The sequence below is a fragment of the Indicator indicator genome, chromosome 27 (assembly GCF_027791375.1).
Source record: "Indicator indicator isolate 239-I01 chromosome 27, UM_Iind_1.1, whole genome shotgun sequence".
Taxonomy (NCBI): domain Eukaryota; kingdom Metazoa; phylum Chordata; class Aves; order Piciformes; family Indicatoridae; genus Indicator; species Indicator indicator.
In genome coordinates this window covers 9,756,385-9,778,073 of record NC_072036.1, presented here as the reverse complement: position 1 = coordinate 9,778,073, position 21,689 = coordinate 9,756,385, and the positions used below count along the sequence as shown (strand labels likewise).

Here is a 21,689-nt window from a genome sequence, read left to right as displayed (position 1 = left end):
GACGCCGCCGCGCGTAGAGCCCTTGCCCTCAGCCAATCGGTGCGGAGGAAAAGCCCTCGTGCCGTTGACGCCCCCACGGGAGCCCCCCTTTTAAAATCGAGCGGCGGCGGCGGGAAGTGGCTCGCGCGGAGGCAGGCGGAGCGCTGCGGGATGCCCGCGGCTCGGGTGGCTAGGGGCTGAGGAGGGCTGGGTCCGGGAGGTCGTCAGCGGCGGCAGGCAGGAGGGTCTCGTGGCGACTCCGGTGCGCGGCTTGAGGATGGCGCCGGTGAGCGAGCAGCTGGCGCCGCAGGGCGCAGAGGACGGCACCGCCGCCCCCCTGCCCGACCCACCGGCGGCGACCGTGGTAGTAGTGGATCCGCAGAGGGAGAATGGCAGCGACTGGTGCCCCGGCAGCGACAGTCCGGCTGCGCCGAGCGGTGCGAACGAAGCCCAGCCGCGGGCAGTGACGGAGGCCCCCGGGAGCGCGGGCTGCTCTGGGAGCGTGGCGCCTGAGCCCCCCGAGGGTGGCTGGGGCTGGGTGGTGATGCTGGCCGCCATGTGGTGCAACGGCGCCGTCTTCGGCATCCAGAACTCGGGCGGAGTCCTCTTCGTCTCCATGCTCCAGCTCTTCGGCGGCAGCGAGGACAAGCAGATGACGTTCAAAACAGGTGAGAGGTGGTGAGGGAAGGGGTCGGAGTGGCTTCCAGACCGTTGCGCCTCGGGCCTTCTCAGCCTCCAGTCCGGGCGGAGAAGGTGCACCGGCCGCTAGATCTGGCTGACAACGGAGCAGGCGCTCCGGCTGTCAGGGCCGGCTCGTGATGTGGCCGGGGGGCTGCTGATGCCCGTCCCGGCATTGCCCGTAGGCAGCGAGTCTACGCTCACAGGGACCAGAGCACGTGTGACAAGTCTGAGGGACTCGGAAACATTCGTTTCACCGAGGCCAAGGGAAGCTCCCCTCTTTTCCCTGCGAAGGTTTGGGGTTACAGCCGTGCTCCAGAGGCAGGGCCTGGGGCAGCGAGCTCCCGGGACATCGTGGTGAGAAGCTGCAGGGAGAGGAGCAGGTGCGCTCCTTCCACAGCAGTGTGTTTCGACATCTGTCATCGTGTGTTACGGGGGGAAAAAATATTCTTGGTCCCAGTAAGCTTTGTTCTGCTTCCCCCGCTAGCCTAATAATTAGCCTAAATGCTTAATTTACAGCGGGATACGGTGAGCACTTAAAATATGGCAAGAACAGGCTTAACAGATGGCCCAAGCAGTATTTCAACATCTACTGTTGTAACCAGCATACCAAAACTCACCAGTGAAGTTATTGATGTTTGTTAAACTCTAAAGATGTAACAGTACTATTACAATTAAATACCCACTCTGCTATAACTAATTAAATCATTCTAGACACAAATATGCATTGAAGGAGGGCATATATTGATTTTATGCAAATTTTTCTTTGAAAAGTGACTTTAAATTGATGGAGACGGCTGCTGGCTGGTCAGAAATGCAGAAACACTTGAGTGGTTGATACTCTCTGTTCATGACACAGAGTTGTAATTACTTTTCTTGAGGATCTTCTTCTCTAGTAACTATCTCTCAGAATGGTCATCTTGTTCCTAAAAAATAAAATAAAATTTATAAAAAAGCTTTTAGGCAATAGTGCAGTAGTCAAAATAACAAGAGGAGGATTGAAGTTTCTATCTCTTGCCTTCCAGAGGAGTAATTGCTCCACTGGTGTTTGTGAGATGAGATTGTGATTTACTCCACCCATGTTTTTGAAAGTTTATCCAACTGCAGAAAGTGGGGAGGAAGGGGGAGAAAAATGGAGCCTGGCTTTAGAGTCTGCTTGTCTTGAGTTCTGCTTAGAAGAGCAGGGAAAGTCCCAAGTCCTAGATGTAGCCAACACCTCCTGTATTGCCCCTTTTTTTTAAAATTACTGCTAATAATACAGCTGTATTTTGCTTTGCTCTGTCAAATGCACTCTGGTTTGGGTAACGCAGAAGATACTCCTTTTGATTTCTGAAATACAAATGGGTTTAAGTTAGGGGAAATACCATACCAGCTGCCTTGACTAGATGACTTGTGCGCATGTGAAGGAAGATTGCAAAATTCAAAGTGCCTCCTGTAACTGGCAGAGCAGCAGGTAGAAAGATGTCCTTCTTTTTAATACTTGAAAGTGCACTAATGGGCATGGACACTAGAAGAGCTAAGCAGCAGCTTTAAATGGAGCATTTTTTTCCTTAATGTTGAACATCATTGCCTAGAAGCTGTTTGTCTGCTGATTTTTATCTTGAAGGTAGGACCAAGAGTGAACTGAGCTAAACAAATGCTGATACAACATTTAGCTTATCAAGGGGGAGCTGTGGTTAGAAATGGCAAATTTCCTGTAGTGTAGCTTGTACTGAACGCTTACGGATTAGCTGCCACACTGTAGGGAAAAAGAATGGGTGTGGGACAGTCATTGAATGATTTCATTTCTAATCCAAGCAAGCAACAGTATCATGTGATTATACTGTTCTGCAGATGGCTGAAGACTCAAACTTGGTTTGAGTTCCAAGTAGCAGAAGAAACTCTTATCATTTTTTGAATACAGTTTATGTAGATGGTTTGCTGGTCTCCCACATTGCTTTCAAAGTGGCTTGGGACTGGTGTGTGTGTTTCCATGAGTGTGGCTCTGTCTTTTTCTTGGGTGAATTTTTCAACTTTTAACAGCTTTGTTCCATGTAGAATGTTGTTTTTGTACTCAATGTTATTTGTTATCTCTGATGCATCTAAACCCTTCCATAAGAAGGAGAAGAAAGATACCGGGTGTCATGCTCCAAATGAGGCTTTACCTTTCCATGGTGTGGCATGATATGCTCTGACATTGTGCTATCTCATTTGCATTATTTACATAACCTGATGTCTGTCTTGATGTTTTTTTATTAGTAGCTGCATTCAGTGGAGTTTAGTTGACTGATGTTTTCCAACGTGCATTGCTCCTTACTCTTCAACTTTGTATAATTGGACCCTGTAGTTTGTTCAAGTTTGTCTTATTTATCTATTCTGGTTACCATTCTTGAGGATCCTCAAATCCCTTCCTGGTTTTTGAGTTTGCCTAAGTAACTGCTGTATAAAGAGGAAGTTAGCAAAGCATGTTTATTCATAAACCCTCTTCTTAGGCTTAGCAAGATGTACCAGTGCTTAGTGATGCTTGCCTATCCATAAAGATGATTTAACCATTTAACTTAACTCCTTCTGTCTCCAGACACTTCAAGTTTCTTGATAATATTCTGCCTCATCTCTTGTGGTTTGATTTCTTTAGCCTATTGAAAACAGTGTTGTTAAAGCCAACTTGAAGTTTAAATATTACTTGTCTCTTCCTTTTATTCAGTTATGAGTTTTAATGAAGAAATAGACTGTTCTCAAACTGTTACAGCTTAATTAGTCTACTTACTCTTTTAGCCAGTTTGAGTTAATTCAGTAATTAAAGATAATAAAATGGTTAAGGTGGTAGCCTCTTTGCTTGGAGCAGTGTCTACTAGACAGGCTGCGTAGGACTTTGCCCAGCTGGGTTTTGACCATGTGTGAGGATGGAGACTCCAGCCTCGCTGGGTGCCCACTGCCACTACTCAACTACCCTCACAAGTACAAAAGCTTTTTCTTACATTTAAATGTAAGAATTCCCTGTATTTTGATTTGTGCCTATTACTTCTTTTCAGAATGCCACTGAGAAGAGTGTCTCAGTTTTCTTTTTACTTCCTCTCCTCAGATGTTTATGTACACTTAGATTCCCTTCCCCCTTGGCTTTTTTTTTTCTTGAGCCTAACCAACCCCACCTCTCTCAGCCTCTCATCCTATGGCAAATGTTCCAATTCCTTAAGCATGTTCGCAGCCCTTTGCAGGACTCTCAGTAATAAGCAGACTACCTGCTGCTCCTTCAGCATAGTTGGTGGTTCAGACTCTTGAAACTTCAGGGTCTTGGAGAAGATAAGCTAATCTCTTTTTTTTTTTTTTTTTCCATCACTGGTGCTGTGGTGTCATCCCACATTTAATTTGCTTGGTAACACATGCACACCACAGTATGCCTCTTGCAGCCAAGTAGTCTGGCACCTGCTGCCTCAGTGCAGAGCTCCAGCCCTGCTCAGGTGCATCCTTCCTCAGGAGCACAGTCTGGATTGGGATTTATTGTCTGACGGGGGCAGTTGCTCCAGTTGTTGCTGGCACTGTGCCCTGTGGCACTGCCACTGCTGAGCAAGTGTTTGCTGTTCTGAGAAGAGCTGCTAGTCCTCTTTGGTATGCCCTGCTGCTGCCTGGCTGCTGTGCAAGCTGCTATCTGGCTGCCTCAGCTTGCTGGTGGAGCTGTGCTCTAGGTCAGCCCCTTTCATAATGTGAGGAGGTTTCAACAGTCACATGAAATTTACTATTTAATGTGTTCCAAATTTTACCTAGGTGTTTACTGTCTGAAGAGCTATGTGCAGATAATCTTAAGAACTGAGTGGCAATTCAAGTTCAGTTGTAGAATGGTTATAAGTTTGGGAGTTATCTTGACCTGTATTTCAGTCTGTCATTTCTTGATTGATGGATTACTTTGTCTATACTTATAAAAAAATTGGGAGTATTTCAGTCACATGAAAGCATCTTTAGTTTGTTAAATGTTACAAAAATTTTGTAACTGGAACTCTTGATACTTTCTAACCTTTTAAACAAAAGGTGTGATTAAAAAAATACAAGCAAAACTCCCTACCCAAACCAAATCAAACTTAAATTCTTCAGTTGCATTTTTCAGAAATACCTTTATATATCTTAGTCTGGATTTTTAAGACATATTGCAAAGATTTAGAGAAAAAATAAGATAATCATAAGGAAGTGAAAGGTTTCTTGGTCTGAATTATGAGTAAAAAGCTTTTAATAGAATCCTAGACCTCAAAGTTTGTGCTTTGATATGAGAAGAATATTCATAAAATTCTAACTTGCATTGCTGTGTGTTGCTAAGGAAAATAAAGGTTTTCAATAACCATTTGTCTATAATGCTCAGAAAGTAATTTCCCAATTTAAAATTGCTCCAGCTCCCTGAACTGCAGGGAGGGAGATCTACTGATTACTTGCATCCAAGTTAATGTAGCACTGGTAATATAATTTTTATTTTAGAATACTCATTGCAACAGGAGGAATAATATAGATTCTTCCATACATCTTCCACAAACATCTTTTTTTTGTGAACACACAGCTAGTGCAGCCTTAGACCACTTCAATCTAACCTTCAGTAAATATGTACAGAAAGGCTAATTCCATGAGAAAACATTCCCTTGTGATCTTACATTATCTGTTTTACTTCCAGAAATCTAATTTATTACAATAATGGCTCTGTTTTATATCTTGCCATTAATTTTCATGGGAACTGGAGAGGAATGACTTGTTCCGAGTAAGTCAGAGTAGCAGCCCTTTAGCAAGGATGGGACCAATTTAAAAATCATCAGTGCTGGTTCCCACAGAGGAAGGAATTATGGGGATGTTGAGGCCAGCCTCTTGCTGTTATCAGCAGCATGTGTCTGATCCCATGGAACGTGATCTGCCTTAGATGGTGTGGCTGCAATTTGACTGCAAGTTGTAAAGCAACTTTCTTGTTGCCTCTGCTGTAATAAGCAGAAGTAGTGAATTCTTTTGGCTGTGTTTTGTGCTGTGCTTTGTTCAATAGAGCTACACTTTATGTTCAGAATGCCTTAAAATGTTTTTCTTTTGCATTTTTAGTGTGTGTATATATATGAGGAATAAGTAATTTTAAATGTGCTAGCTATTAATTCCCTTAGTATCTAGCTGTTGTTCTGTTGGAAATGACTTGTAAAACGGGCAGTAAAGATTATCTTCTAGCTCATGGTCTGAGTTTTCAGCCATTTTTTTCAATATGCTTTAATGAAAAGGTTCCAAGTAGAAAATACATTGGGTAAGTACCCAAGAAATCTTTCTGGCTCATTGCAGAGAAGTATGCTGATACCACTACTGACAGATTTAAAAAAAAAACAAACCCAACATGTTAAAATTTCAGCTATCAATGCTGAATCTGTGAGCAAAGTTAAAACAGTATGGTAGTGTAGAAGGTGCTAAATGAACTCTGATCTTAAGCTTTCTGATTCTTCAGACTAGAAGGAATGAGCAGTCTTTTCTTTTGGAACAAAATACAGCAAGTTTATATGATGACCAAGGATAGTATTGTGTACAAGATAGGAAAGCTGCTCTTCTGCAAGCCTCCCCCCCATTTTTCACTATAAGACCAAAAGGGATTCTTCCAATTAGAGAAGTCCTAGTTTGAGCTCTTACTGTGTTGCATTGAATGCTTAGGAGCCAAGGAATTCAAGGAGAAAAGAGAATGTTGGTATTCATTAAAAGGGGTCCTCAGTGAAGGTTGAGATGGGTCTTGTCATGGAGGCTTTTGTCTGTGCTATCTGGAACTGGCATTCCAGGCCCCCTGTTGTCCTTGGACTGTTGTGACTCTCTTATTTTCTATATCCAGGCATGTACTAACCAGATGTCTCTTAAGGGAGATGCTTGGTTTGCTCAGCATTAGCATCTGGAGGGCAGCTGAGCAGTGTACAGAATGGTCAGATGACTAGCAAGGACATTGGTGTGAAACAAACCAATCTGATTTGCCCAAGGAGGCCTCTATCTTCTATCAAGAGCCAGAAATACTGAGTGTTCTTGGGCCACACAGCCAGGGCTTACTTGGGCAGTAACCTGATCCTGTGTTATAATTAAACATGCTGGGATTGGAATAATCTCAGTGGGCTACATAGGTGAGCCCTGTCAGTTTGCTCCACGTTTAGCACTAATTACAGCAGTTTCAAAGTGGTTTGAACTGGTTGATGACATCAGCTGCTGTGTTATGCTGTTTGAGAGGAAAGAAGGTGTGGTAATTAATGGTGCTTTACCTAAAGATACTATTAACCTCAAAGCAAGTGGGGTAGAAATTGAGAACTTGAGCTATGGTGTGCATTTTGGACATGTGTCAGTGGTATGTGTCATGGCTCAGTAACAGCCTTACCAGGAAGTCAGTGTAGTGTTGCTAGATAATGTTTTTCCACATCTTGAGTGTATAATGTATATGATGCCTTTTGGGTTCTCCTGACATTAATATATGAAAATACAGCCTGTGGCTCCTTGAGTTCATTGGCTGAAGCTGTCAAGTATGTGATGTGTATGTACTTTAAAGAAAGATTTAATGATTTTGGCACAAAAAAGCAAATTTTAAACTGCCTTTTGTTCTTTTATACCTTCAAGTAATTTCCTACCTTTGAAACTCTTAGGCTCTTCAAAACCCAAAACTGCATTCCAAACTTGAAAGAAATTAGAACTCTCAGTTTATGATTTTTGACACTGCTGGGTGCAAGCAGTGATCTAGAAAATTAAATCAACACTAGGAAGTTTTCTGGAAGCTTAAATAAGATGTGCAAGCCTGAGATGTATTTTTTTTAATCCTATCAGAGTAACCCCGTTTCTAACAAATAGAAGCATGGAGCACTAACAGCCTTTTAGACCTCTGTAAATATCAAAGTCTTTTGTTCATAGTGCAGCAGTTTAATGAACGTTTAGTTTCATGTGGTGAAATCACTGACCCTTGGAGGTGTGTGTGAGGGGGCAGCAACAGAATTGGGTGGCTTTCTGGGAACCTGGAGGGGAACTGCACAAAATCAGTGTGGACATCGTTGGACACAGGGCTTTGGAAATTCTATAACAAATTTCAGTTTAAGAAGATGAGGGTATCACAAATGTTTTGTGACAGACAACACTACTATAGGATTTCAGAGCTAGTCTTTTCTCATGCTTGTCTCCAATTTAAGGAGTCTCAATTTGAAGTATTGTAGTTGCATTTCACCCCCCTGGCCCCAGTAGTTATTTCTGGCATGTGCTAAAATCATAAATAGGTAAACTATATATAGTTGTTCCCCTCCTTGCCTTTTCTTTTTCCTGTTTCTATCTGGGTCACTGTGGGACTGTTGAAGCAATTGTGATGGTTGGAGGGTTTTGGTGTGTTCTGAAAGGCAGTATGTGTTCTGAGGTGCAATAATCACATTTACAAACCGGGTTAGTTAGATCCTTAGGTGTTTTATTGTCAAGGTTATCTTTCCTTTTGAAGGTTTATCAGAACCTGATAAGATTGGTACAGAAAACAATGCCCCACGGAAGTGTTTGATGCTCTGATGCTGTATGTAGCTACTAATTTGGTTGTATTTGCTGCACTGCCTTCTCTGTGATAGCATATATGAGCTTTAGTGTCTGATTGCTCTGGAATTTAGTTCATCTGCATGTAGGAAACAGGCCCATGTCATGTTTGTGGCCAATGCTTTTATGTGATTCTGTCTCAGAAGGAAAGGTAAAGCTAAATTAATCTTGTAGCTGCAATGCTTAAATACATCTATAGCTCCCAACAGTTAATCTGTAACTGTAGATGCTGTGTTCTCTTCAGCCATTTCCAAATATGAGGAAGCTATTGGCAGCTTTTCCAGGCATGATTGTGGCCAGTGGTGTGATGTGCAAAGTTACAGGAGACAGAAATCAATGTAAATGCTTTAAGGTGGTTCATGTTTACCAGCCAGCATTGATGGACTTCCAAAGCATGTTCTTGCAGGCAAGATATAGTTGCTTAGTGTGATTTTTGCCTCTAACCTTTCTGTTTCCAGTTTGGATCTTGCAGGTTAGATCCCCTGGCATTAGAGGCCAGACAGTATCAGTCAGTTGTGCCCTGTCTTAGAGAGAGGGAATTCATGCTGAGCCCTACACTCGATAGGAGCTGGAAACTAAAAATTGCTTCCTCTTGTAAGCACTTCACTGCTCCTCTGAAAGCTGCCATGGCAGGGCACAGTGCTTTGCCAAACTATCTGGGAAATGCCAGTTGGTACCTGCCAGGCAGCTTTATTTTTATTTTATTTTTAAATCGAAGTGTTTCCTTTACTAATGTGCTATTTTGAGATGTTTGGTCATGTGTTAATTCTCATGAAGATGATTAAATACTTGTAAATGAAGTTTGGGGGGATCTTTAGGAGGAAACTATGTAAAAAGTAGATTAGCTGACTAGCTGGATATAAGCAAATGCAAGTGAAAGCCTTCTGGCAGTGTTTTCTTAGTCTAAAGGATACACTTAAGAAAACGTTGTAGCAAATGAAACCTGAAAGAATTCAGCTACAAGATGTCATTTGTAGATACTTCTGGGTTGTATTGGTGTTACAGATTAGGTAGAGTGACAATTGGAAAACTGAATCTGAAAGTGTGGTTAATTCAATGTAAAATTTCTGCTTAAGATCACATTGGTGCCCATTTGTACATTTGCTCAATATGTATTCTACATGAAAATGTCTATTTTGTCTTTTGGTTTTATTTGAGCATTCTACTTTTTTGGTTTGTTTTGTAATGCTTTTGGATTCTCTGAAAATAGATCAATTGCTGTGAAAATAGATATTGGAGTAGTTTGCTGCTTGGTTCTAGCTTAAACAGGTGTAGGCAACCAGTGGCACTAGTGAAGGGCTTTATTGTCTGTATATGGGCAGCATCTGGAAAGGTCAGCACTGATACATTAGAAAATGGCTGGAGGAGCATCTCAAACCTATTTGTTCTGAAATGGTTCCCTCTTCCCTGAAGTAAGCACATTATCTAGACAGCTGTTGTTGATCTTCAGCAATATGTAAGGTCTCTGACTTGCTGATGTATCAGCTCTCCATGCTGTAAAGATACGAATTGCCGATGCAAAGCACTGGCTGCTACAGTTTCTGTAGCTGAATTGCCAGCAAGTTTGCTTTTCTGAGCTCTCAAACTAGAGAAATGCAGGAAAATGCAACTATTCTTCTGTTACTTTACTACTTTTGCTATTATTCCTATTACATTTACTTTTTGTGTTCCTCATTAAATGAGGTAATGTTCTCTGCTTTTGATTGGGAAGAGGGAAATGTAAGAGTAGCATTTAATCCAATTAATGTATTTTCCTGCTCTGATTCATTGTGATGACTTTGAGCATCTGGTAGTAGCTGGGCATGAGCTGCTTAAAGTCACAGAAACCCAATTCCCATTATTTCTGCTCATTGAAGGGAATAAATGAATTACCAGGCACTAATCTTTGGATAATTGCTTGCTGAGCAGGAGATCTTAGCTCTTAAAGGAATTTAGTTCTGTAAGTTTATAGAACTGTCAGAACAAGTGAACTGTTTACAAAGGTTAACCACAACTGAACAGAAGCTGAAATTTCAGTTCAGATTTTATCTTTGCTTTTATGAGTTTTACTGTAATTTATCAACTGAAGTTGAAGATGAAGACTGAAATTTTATGTCAGTGTTTCTGGCAATGTTAGGATGTATGTGGAATAAGGCACAGTACATATTGCTTTCTTGAATGACCGAATCATTTTGGGCTTGAAATAACTTACTCAATGCATTTGGGGCTGGTCTTCTAATCTGGATGTAGAAGAAGGTGTATGCTGCTTAAATTTAGACAGTCTGCCCTGTGAATTTACATCCTGCATGAAATTGTCCCTATTCACCTTTATTTCACATAATTTTGGCAGGTTAGCTTTCAAAATCCTTTCTGTACTTGATTACTGTGTGGATTTGTGATTTCTCTTTAGGGTATTGGCATTCAAAAAACATGTTCGTTGTCACTGGTGAGCATCACTCCTTTGTGTTTGGAGAGCAGCCCGAAAGAGGGTGCAATGAGTAGTCATTCATAGCTCCTACTCTGCAGCCTTAAGCCACCCTTACTGCTTTGACCTCACTGGAGCAGTTTACTTTGTCTAGGAGAAGACTTCCTCCTCCACGCATACATCTGGAAACATTCAGGGCTCAAAATAATTAGATAAGCAAGCCTCAAATATGCCTAAAAATTTATTTTATCAGAATACAATAGCTGCTAACTTTTTAAGACACTTTGTAGGGATAACTAAGAAATTTAAGGGGCTCCTGGATGTTTCTGACCTGGCAGTTCCTGTGTCTCTGTAGCTTGTTGCTATGGGCAGTTTATGCATTTTTTATTTTTTGATCTTTATTTTTTTCAGGCTGTTTAAAAAAAAAAAAAATCTATTTGCCTCTGTCAAATTCCTATTCAGCAGCTGCCCTTCACAAATACCAGAAAATATGCCTTCTGCTTCTCTTACACTGTACATTAAAATGTTTATTACATTACTTCTTTGATCAGAATTCCACAGGGATTCTGGCAGAGGGGTAACAAAACTCTGATTAACTCAGATGAAATATTCTGTTTTGAAGCAGTTAGAATCAACAAGGTTGGAAAAGACCTCAGAGATCATCAAGTCCAAGTTGTTCCATGCAATATATTTCTGCCTGTCAACATGACCTGGGCTTCTTACTCATAGAATCTTTTCATCGTGGAATCTCTGCTTGAAACTTCCTCAATTGAAAGTAGCCTTTATTTAATCTCCTTCCATTTAACTACTGTCAAAATATCAGGATATAATAGACTTGCCATACAAGGACACTATTGTTAATTTTTAAGGACGTTGATCTCAATAAGCCATTCTTGGCTTAAGAGTTGTCACAAAATTTCATGTTAATACTGCTGTAAATTTGTCTTATGCCACTTTAAGGAATAGAGAAGGCAAAAAAAAAAATCTGAGTCTTCACAGACCTGATCTGATAAAATTTGTACATCAAGAAGTCAAACACTTCTAGAACCCTATGGACTAACACACAATTCACAATCCCAAATACATTCTAGTTACAGAGCTGTGCCATCAACCTTGGAAGCAGATCTAGTTATGCCTTTGCAGCCACTTTCCCATGGTCAAACCCTCAGTTCAGCAGCTCTGTTTTACAGCTGCTCTTAGCACACCAAGGCAGAGGGGGGGTGTTTAAGTGTTTCCCTCTCCAGAAGCAGGTTACAGCAAGCACTTGTACTCCTCTCACCCTGGAAATTTGATATCAATATGGATTAGAGTAATAAATTAGCTTTATTCCAAACTTACTTGAATAAGCTGGTAGGAAGTGCCAGGGAAATGTTTTAAAATGTATGGGTCCTTTGTACCATGCCCATGTAGTTGTCATGTGCAAGGCAGGGAACAGCTTATTTGCATTTTTCAGTAGTTACAGGTGTTGCACTGGGCACAGCTTATCAGAAGAAACCACGGTATTTTTTCCCAGTGTTGTCCATGAATTTAAGTATTTTAGTGTTTTGCTTTCCTGGACTGCTGCTCAATTTATTTCCTAGTGTCTTTTTTTTATTGCTAATTTGGAGTTCATTAGAATTGTTTTATACCTTTCTTGTACACTTGAAAGTTGGATCCAAACCCAGATGGCTTATGTTCTTTCTCTAAAACAAAACACCCCCAAAACTAAACCTGACCTCAAAAGTACCAATCAAAGAACCACCCTTCAGCTGCAGTCACTTCTGTTTTAAGAGAAGTTTTAGTCTTTCAGCCTCTCTCCCTTCTCCAGGTGATGTTAACATTACCAAATACCAAGGGGACTTAACATGGATGTTTTATTTTTCTGTATGTTGCTGGTAACTGCTCTGTGTATGCTAATTTGCCCTCTTCCTGGGTTTGAGCCATTTTTTTCATACCTCTGTGGGTTTTGCTTTTCATCCAGTGGAAAATTTGTTTTTCTAAGTCTTTTGTGATGGATGAATCATTTGAAAGCTGTAAGAAGTTCTAAACCAATTAACCTTAGGCTTAGCTTGAATGGTGTGTTACTTCATTTTATCCAGATAATTCTCAGTAAACTGTTTTTTTTTTTTTCTTAAATCCTTTGTATTCAAAAGATTTAATCACATGATTCCTAATTGCTTGCTGAATGGTAAGTATTTAAAGCTGCATTTAGATGTGCAGGAGCTCATGATATTTATCTACTTGGGAGAAGCCTTGCTCCAGCAGGTGCAGAAATACTTCTGCTTTAGTGCTTTCTAGATTAAAATTTAGATGAGGGAGAAGAAAATCCTCCTTAAGAAAAACCTTTTAAGTAAGGTAACTTTGACTTCTAAATATAAGTTTTGTTCTAGTTTATTAAACAATGCAGAAAACATACTTAAATATAATCTACTGAAGTGCCTTTGTTCTTCTGGAGGATTAGTTTGTGAAGAAACTCCAATTTTTTAGTAGTGCTTTTATTAAATCTGGCTATATTATACCTATTAAAAAAAGTAAGACTTCTTCCTGAAGTAGCTACCAGCCTGCACCCAGAGGATTTTAAGTTCTGATTGTCAGGAAAATTTCTCATTTCTCTGTTCACAAGTACTGAAGTGTGCAGCATCATGTTTGCCTTGGCAGGGTTTTGTGAAGATATTCTTCAAGGGTGAGGGTCCAGGGAGAAACTCTCACATCTTCTTTGGAGGCTTTATAAGAGCAGGAATGACCCTCTTTGACAGTAGCCATCTTGACTATGGGAAACAAATGAATTTGTACTCTGTCTTCTAGGGGGTGTTCCTAGTTGCATCTACCAAAGGAAGATAAATACTTAACATTGCAATTCTCAATTTCTTTATTTTTACGCTTCTGTAATTTCTTATATGAAGTCCGCAATGTTATTGAGAGTAAACTTCTTGTAGAGCTACCAGAATCCTTGGGTTTCTCTACTGCAAATGTTAGTAATTTTTAAATTGAGTTACTTCAGGGCTCTTGAAAGTAAAATCATTGCCTCGAGCTAAGCATGGTGTTGGCAGGAGCTATGCAAACTTCTTTGTATGGCTTTTGCCAGAGAACCTCATTCCTGACCTGAAATATCCCTGCTGTTTCCAGCTGTGAGCTTCATGAGCAAACACTATGAATTTTGACAAGCTGGTCATTATTCATGCAGAATAATTTATTAGATCAAATTCCTGTTCTAATTAGTTTCCTTTTTTTTTTAACAAGCTTTCCACTCGTTTTCTTCACAAGCCTTACTTTTTGCCAGTTTCACTGGGCTGAGTATGGAATCCTAAGAAATGACTGAAGGATGCAAGTGGTGTGATGTTGTGTTGTCTAGCTTAAATGGAAGGCACCACATGTAAGTTTCTGTCTAAGAATGTACTGAAGTGCAGCATCACTGTATTGCTGTATGGAATTGCCTAAATTGGTGGGGTTTGCAAGCCAGGAATACCCAGGGAGAGAATAGATGAAATTGGAGCTTTAAAAGAATGTTCCATTTGGAGTGGTTTGGCATTTAAATTGCTGTATCAAGTTTTTTCACAAGAGTGTTCTATGCTATTTAGGAAGGCAGGAATTGTTCTTGCAACCAAATCTTTACCACAATCAATTAACTGGGAAATACGGAGTCAGACTTAAAATGGCCTGTACTAAGGGTAGTGTGTGATCCCTTAATGCCTGGATTAAACGTGGATGGGTGTTACAGACTGTTCTCTAAGTCCTGTGATCCTGAAACACTCTTCTATGACATCCCCCAGCATGTCCCATGCCCCAGGGCACCGATCCCACTCAGTTCTGAAAGGGCCCTGGCACTGACTCATCCTGGCACACCTGGACACCGGGGCCTCAGCCCGTGGGGGACCAGACAGGGTGTGTCTTCCTGAGCCTGCAGCTGGGCTTCCCACCTGCCTTTGCCCCTGTGCTCCTCTGGGCACAGAGGGGAGGATGCTGTCAGGGATGAACGCTCCTGCAGTGAGGCAGGGGGGACGCAGGGCAGGATGTTACTTGGGATCTGCCCCAAAATGAGTCTGTGCCCCTTCGTGGGTGTGCAGATGATCTTCTGTTGCATAACCCAACGCTGTGCAAATGGAGCTTGATGAAAGCCTGATGCCTGTTAAGAGTAGGGATCACTGCAGCAAGCCTTGTACTCCATGAGCAACAGAGCTCAGACTTTGTTCAGGTTCTTGCAGTTTTCCTTGTTCTGTGTTCTGCCTTTTTTTTGTTTCTTTTGGAAGCTATAATTTTTGTCAGTGGAAGTGGCCCTGTGTCTTATGTGTTGTAGGTCATTGTGAGAGCAAGGAGCTCAGACCAAAGATGTCTATACATGTAATGTCTCTTTGGAAGTGTGGCTATGTGTTATATGCACATTACTATTATTTATTAATGTTAATATAATTATTCACATCTAGTGACAGTGACTCAGCCTGTGACACTGTCACTAGATGTGCAAATGGTGATATTGTATGCACATTATTATTTATTATATAGCCACACTTAGCCCAGGACAGACAGTTACTGTTTGCTGCAGTAGCATTTTTGTTAGAAGGACTAAAAATAGTACTAAAACTTTCCCCTAAAAACTAGAAATAGGGAATAACAGTTGACTTATTTGGAGCCAAGATCTGACTGCAAAGACGGCAAATTGTTGCTGTTGTTTCTAGATGGATCTAGTGGGGTTACTGCTCTGGGAATAACATTAAAATAAACAGGGCTGTAGAAATGCTAGTAGCCAAGTGCTTGGTGCTCAGATTGCAACCTGATAAAATGAAAATACACTTAAAATACTCAGAGTCTGTTGTAAGGAGTTAGAGTGCAATGCTAGTGGATGCAGGTTGATCCTCCAGCAGAGACACTTGAGTGCTTTTTCTTCTTTTGCTAACTGCTACACTATTCTATAATGTGCTATTATGCAATATAACTGTAAAAAAAGTCTCTGTAGTGTAGAGTTGTTGTCACTGACTCAACAGAAATGTCTGAGTCACTGAAGGAATGTGTTTCAGATTTGCACATCTTGAGCAAGACTATTGCAATTGCTGTGCAGAGTGGTAGGTTTAGGCTTCTTTTCAACAAATATTAAGATACAGTCTCTAGTGAACCATTAAGAAGCAAGGCATTGAAACTTGTTAAGGTCTTCCAACCCTCAGCAGATATTTGAAGGAGGTGACTGATTCCAGCAGTTTTCTTGAGCAAATGTTACAGTTTCTCATATAAGAGAAGTACTTTCATACCTTAAGGAAGTAATAAACAATGTTTTAATCCAAGGCTTCAGAGAATTTATATAAGACAGTGTGTGCCTGTGTCTGTTTGCTCATGGTGGGTACAAAGAGTCTTTTTAATACAGCTGCCCAGAAGCTTGAAGAGCCAAAAGTATTGGTGAAAAATGGGGGAGGAAATGAACCAGCAGTATGATTGGCTCAGTTTTGTGCTGTTGTACCTACTTATTTTATAAATAACAGCTTTGGACTTAGGATTTTTTTTTTTTACCCTTCAGAGTACAGCAAAATCCTCACTTAAACCCATTGATTTTTCTTTGTAAGAGTGGGATCTTTATCAAGAAGTACTTTAAGCTGTAGTTCACATGTCCTGCATCTGTCAGACTGATTTATTTCAGCTGCAGCTGAGAAAGACTACATATGCAGCAAGTCATTCCTGAGGGTTTATCAGGTGTATATACAAGATAAAATTGCTTTGTGTGTGTAAAATTAGCCTTCTGTTCAGGTTTGATCTATGGCAACCTGGGCACTGGATTGCTGAAAGTCAGGTAGATAACTGCCTGAATAGCTGGGCACTGTATTGATGAGGAATAGTTTATTGTCCCAGAGATATTGGCATTGAAATGAGATGAAGTAGAACACCAAGGTCAAGAGTTGCAGTGGCTGATTCACTTGGTTACACAGGGCACAAGCTGAGTCATGTGTGTGTAAGTGATATAAAGGGCACATGCTGACAGGGAATTACCCTGCCATTCATGCTTTTTCTTTTCTTTAATCTTATCAATCTTTCCATGCAAATGATTCCTTCCTGTTAATCTTCTGGAAGGATTTGCTACTGGGCAAAAATTTATGATACCCCTGTGTGAAGTTTTCTGGAAAGGGAAGAGAATGGGAGAGATAGGTAAAAGGAAATGCCTGTGACTCCTCTTTTTCCTCATCTTGTGAAAACAACACTTGATTCATAGTGTCACTCAGTGTCCACTTTTGGACTTGTTTCCTTCTGGCAGTGTATTTGTGATGAAACTGTAATTTATGTGTAAATGTATAAGTAAAAAAGTGTATTCTTTCTGGAAGATAGACATAGAAACTTATGTCATCTCACTTTACCTGAAAATTTCTTCTGTTGAAGTCAAATTTAGCTTTCCACATAACTTATAGCACAAGACAATGTCAGAGTTGCAAATGCAGAGTTTTTGTGTAGTTCAGTGTTTGTACTTGTAATGCTAAATACAGACACATGCCTCTGAACGTTTGTTTTTGAATCAAAATGTTTCAAAGTAGAGACTTTCATGTCCTGGAACCACTTGTTCTTCTGTTTTGCTTGTTCTATGTAACAGCATTCTGGGTTTGGTTAGTGTCTTGTTTGGGGTTTTTTTGTTTGTGGGTTTTTTGTTTGTTTGTGTGTTTCTCTGTGACATAAACTGTCACTTGCTGAAAATGGAGATGTTTACCTACAATAACTCTTTTGGGGTAAATGGTGGGGAATGGTGGCTTGTAACATTAGATCTTCTAGGTAACAGTTTGAGCCTTGAAAGCATGGATTTAAAGCCCATTGTAGGGGTCTATAGAACAGAAGAGGAATATTGAAGAGGAATTGGAGAATACACAGAAATAGTAGGTATGGGAAGCAACCTTTGGAGACTATCTAGTCCAAACCCCTGCTAAAGCAGGGCCAGCTAGATCAGGTTGCACAGGAAAGTGTCCAGACAGGTTTTTCTCTTGACCCCAGTACTCAGGGTCGAGAGAAAGGGAGACTCCAACTTCCTTGGGCAGCCTGTTCCAGTGTTCTGCCACCCTCAAAGTAAAGAAGCTTTTAATGTCTGGATGGAACTTAATGTGTTCTAGTTTGTGCCCATTGTCCTATCACCAGGCACCACTGAAAAGAGTCTGCCCTTGTCCTCTTGACACCCATCCTGTAGATATTTATATGCATTGAGAAGATGCCCTCTCAGTCTGCTCTTCTCCAGGCTAAACAGCCCAGGGCCTCTCAGCATTTCCTTGTTAGATATTCCAGTTTCCTCCACATCTAATACGGTCTCCTAATACAAGCTGTTATGATCTGTCCTCGGGCTGCTAATGAAGTTGCTAAGATGTGATGGAGTCACTTAGCCAGTTCTGATGGATTCAGGAAGGATCTTTGCATGTGAAAAGTTAGGGCTAGTCTGTGAACTGCTTGATGATAAACTACACTCCTGAACTTCAAATAGTGTACCAAACTTTCTAGTGAAGCAAGATGTGTCTTGTTTGGTTTTATCTTCATCCTGGTCTCCCTAGGACTTCTGATCCTGTAGCAGTAGAGTGTATGCTTGTGCCATTTGAAAAGTGACCTTGGTTTGCAGTGAGGTAGGGGAGAGGAAGATGACCAGTGAAGGAAGATGACCAGTAGTTCCATTAAAGAGGAATTTGGGTCTTGAGGTCTAGTCTGTGCTATATCTCTAAAACATTGCACAAGATGTTTGGTTGTGGATGTCCAGAATGTGTCTAAATAGTTGTGAGAGCAGTTAGGATTGAACCTTTCTGTTGTCTTTGAAGCTAATGCTTTCTTCCATTCAACATCACTGATCCTAAATCAAAACAGAATGGTGATCCTTGGTGCTCATCTGTTGGGTATTAAAAAAAAAAAAAGATGAAACGAGTGCTAATTTGGGGGAGAGGGGAGGGAGGCAAAGATAAAAACATGCCTGGGAAGGAGATCTGTAATTCAGGGATTTTTTTAGGCTGTTAAGTTAAAAATGTGGTTACGTTGTGCTTTGAAAACTCTCGGACAGTCAGCAGAAAACATTCTTGTGTGACTCCTAAAAGGAACAGCAAGTGATTACAGCCATTTCTTATCGATTTGTTCGTTGTTTATTCTTCCTACCACAGCATTTTTAGACTTTATGAAGTGTCAAAGGTCAAGCTCAGTTTGCCGTGAAATCCAAATGCGTGTGTATTTCTGTTAATGATTGACTCCAGCCTTCCTTTAAAGGTTCCTGAAGGCTTAATATTTATAATCTCCACCAGCAATATTTTGCCTAACTGCACTTCTTACTTTTGAGCTTTGTTTCATTAACTTAAGCATGTTTATTTTCCTCTAACTTTAACTCCATAGATCTGCAGTCTCTCTACTAGTAAAAGTAGCTTGTCTACAAGAACGTTTTCTTTCCTTTAACTGGTTCAGGTTCCTACTTTGTGCCTTACAGTTGGGAGAAAATGTCATCATCTGTTTCCTATATTTGCTTTGGATTCACTGTTGCTGTCTGGTTTGTTTATATGTTACAGGGGAACTAACAAGCAAAAAAACAACCAAACAAAAAAACCCCAAACACCCCCCTAAAACACAACCAACCAACCAAACAAAAAAAAACCCAAACCAAACAACAAAGAAACAAAACACCTCAAAACCCTAAGCTAGTGTTATAGGCAGTGTGAAGGAGGTGGCAGCTCAGCAATCAGCTAGCTGCAGCAATTCAGGATGTTTTGTCAGTGCATGAATACTTGTTTTTCTGACTTTTCTGTTTTCCTGCTATTTATGCTTACAAGGACTTGATCTCAGTAGAAATTGTGGTGGTGTGTTGTGATTACTTACAAAGGCAGAGGGTGAAACTAGTCTAGTCTTGTTTTTGTAAATGGCAAGATTGGGGAAGGTCACTGTTAAGGATATTTGTGAATCTCCTCTGGCACTTGGCCTTTCATCTGTCACCCTTTTATGGTGTAAAAAGCCTTGTGGAGAACATCTATGTTGTATAAAGCCTTGGGATAAATCAGTGGATGTTCTCACTTGGTATAATGTTTGGATTTGTTTCTTACTCCTCCTGTATGAGCTTATTTTGCTGGTGGTACAACACATGGGCAAGTTTCTGCTTCTTTCCCCCCTTGCTGCATCAAGATGAAAATGGCACATGCAAACCTGAAACAGCCTTTTGGATTCTCACAAGGCAGGGGGGCTCAAGAGATGCATAAGCACAGCTATTTGTAAAATCGGGGAGTTGAGTCTTTCCATTCAGAATGAACTAATTCAGGCTGTCTGATAATGACTTAATGTCTACTGAAAACAGAGGTTAGGCTTTCAGGCTTGTGATATGGAAGCAGGGTGTCTGCTCAAAGATCTCTTTATTAGGATCCAGTGGATCATACGTAGTGCTTGGTTTCTGGTTCATTATAATCACCAGTATCTTTCAATAATGAGATTATTCAATAAACTATTTGTTCTTCAGCAATAAGAAACAAAAGGAAGAATGGGGGAAAAAACCCTCTCTTGTATTCCTGTCAGATACTTCCACTACTCTGTGGTTCATAAATCTTTGTGTATTGACCATGATCTTTTGTGTGTGTTTCCAGAAATCTGATTAGATCTTTTATAGATAATTCTGATTCTTAAAGCCAGTTCAAGATAGCTTTGGTGTTCAAAAGAGATGGAATTTCATTGTGCTAAATTCTTTGCCTATAACACTTTAGAATTCGAAATTGGGATTTAATTTTTTTTTTTTAGTATTGCTCTTCTGGGAGAGCCTAGCTCAGACATCTGCAGACTGTAAACTTGAAATAAGCAAACTGAAAGCTGTAGTCGTGTAACCTGAGTTCAGAGTATGGGATACTTCCTGTGGCAACGTTATGTCATGATTTATTTTTAGTCCTTAAGCACACACTTTCTCTAATGGGATCAGCAGATCTCTTTTGAGTAGAGCAAGCAGTGCACTTTTTTGATGGTAGGAATATTAAATGTGTCAAGACCTGCATTTCAACATCTGCTTTCCTTTTCTACTGCTCTGTGATCTGTGGATTGCTCAGTGAAGGGAACAGTTCTGTGGAAACCCAGTTGCTGTCCCTCTTGCACCTGCAATTGATGAAATTCCTCAGAATTCCTAAGAAGCTACTGAGCAGGCCCTGGAAAGGTTTTCACAGATGTGTGTTAAGCAAAGCTTGTAAGCATTGAGGCATTGGATGTTGGTTTTGAGTAGTAATAGGCTGGATAAAAACAGTTGGCAGTTTCCAAGAGGCTGACCTACAGAGACTCTCTGGATACAGGAGGATATTTGGATGCTTGCTAGGTGTAGTGGTTTTGGTGCTCTGTTAGTTACCTATTATCTGTTGAACCATTCCCTCACTTGGAAATTCCTAGCTTTTCCCTGGAGAAATAAAATAGGTAATGGATAAAAGAGGATGTATCCGTAGTGCCTTAGGCAAAGGGCAGCCCTGTGCTTCTGGGCACAGGCAACAAGGATAGAACAATACTGATGGGGGAAAAAGGAGAGACAGTTGTTGGGGTGAGTTTCAGGGAGGACCACAGAGGCTGAGGGAGCCAGGGTTTTTCAGCCCAGGGAAGAGAAGGCTCTGGGGTGACCTTAGAGCTGCCTTCTAGTGCCTCAAGGGATCCAACAGGAAGGCTGCAAAGGCACTTTCCATAGGGGTGTCCAGTGATAGGACAAAGGGGAATGGTTTGAAGCTCAGGGAGAGACGGGATCTTAGGAGGAAATTCTTTACCACAAGGGTAGTGAGACTCTGGAAGAGGCTGCTCTGGGGTTGTTTAAGGCTAGGTTGGATGAGGCCTTGAGCTGAGGCTAGTTGAAAAGCATCCCTGCCCATGGCAGTGAGGTTGGTGCAGATGAGGTCCCTTCCAACCTAAGCTATATTCTATGATTCTGTAATGATTATTATTTTTTTTTGTATATGAAGGAAAACTTCTGTCTTCTAGGGAAGCTTGGAAACTGCTTGTTCTGCAACTGCGTGTTTTGAAGAGTTCATTCTTAAGTTCCAGTGCCTTAAGGAAGGTTCAGATCCTTAAGGTAGAAATAGCTTCTCTGCTGTGGCAATCAAAATGTTTTGTGTATGAATATGAATGCAGTTATGTAGCAATTAGGTGCTGTATTAGTATCTGAATTAGCAGCTCTGGAATATAGCCAGCTTGTGGCCAGGAATGCAGCCAACAGCCTGGAGGA

At 40.9% G+C, this 21,689-nt stretch overlaps 1 protein-coding gene across 1 annotated transcript in view; it reads left to right on the top strand.

The window, feature by feature from the left end:
* Positions 1 to 256: 256 nt before the first annotated feature.
* SLC16A10 (solute carrier family 16 member 10) overlaps positions 257 to 21,689 on the top strand; it is a 40,514-nt gene continuing 19,081 nt past the window's right edge. Inside the window, exon 1 of the mRNA XM_054393028.1 lies at positions 257 to 647. Within this exon, the coding sequence (XP_054249003.1) occupies positions 257 to 647 (391 nt within the window). The remainder of the gene's footprint in view (positions 648 to 21,689) is intronic.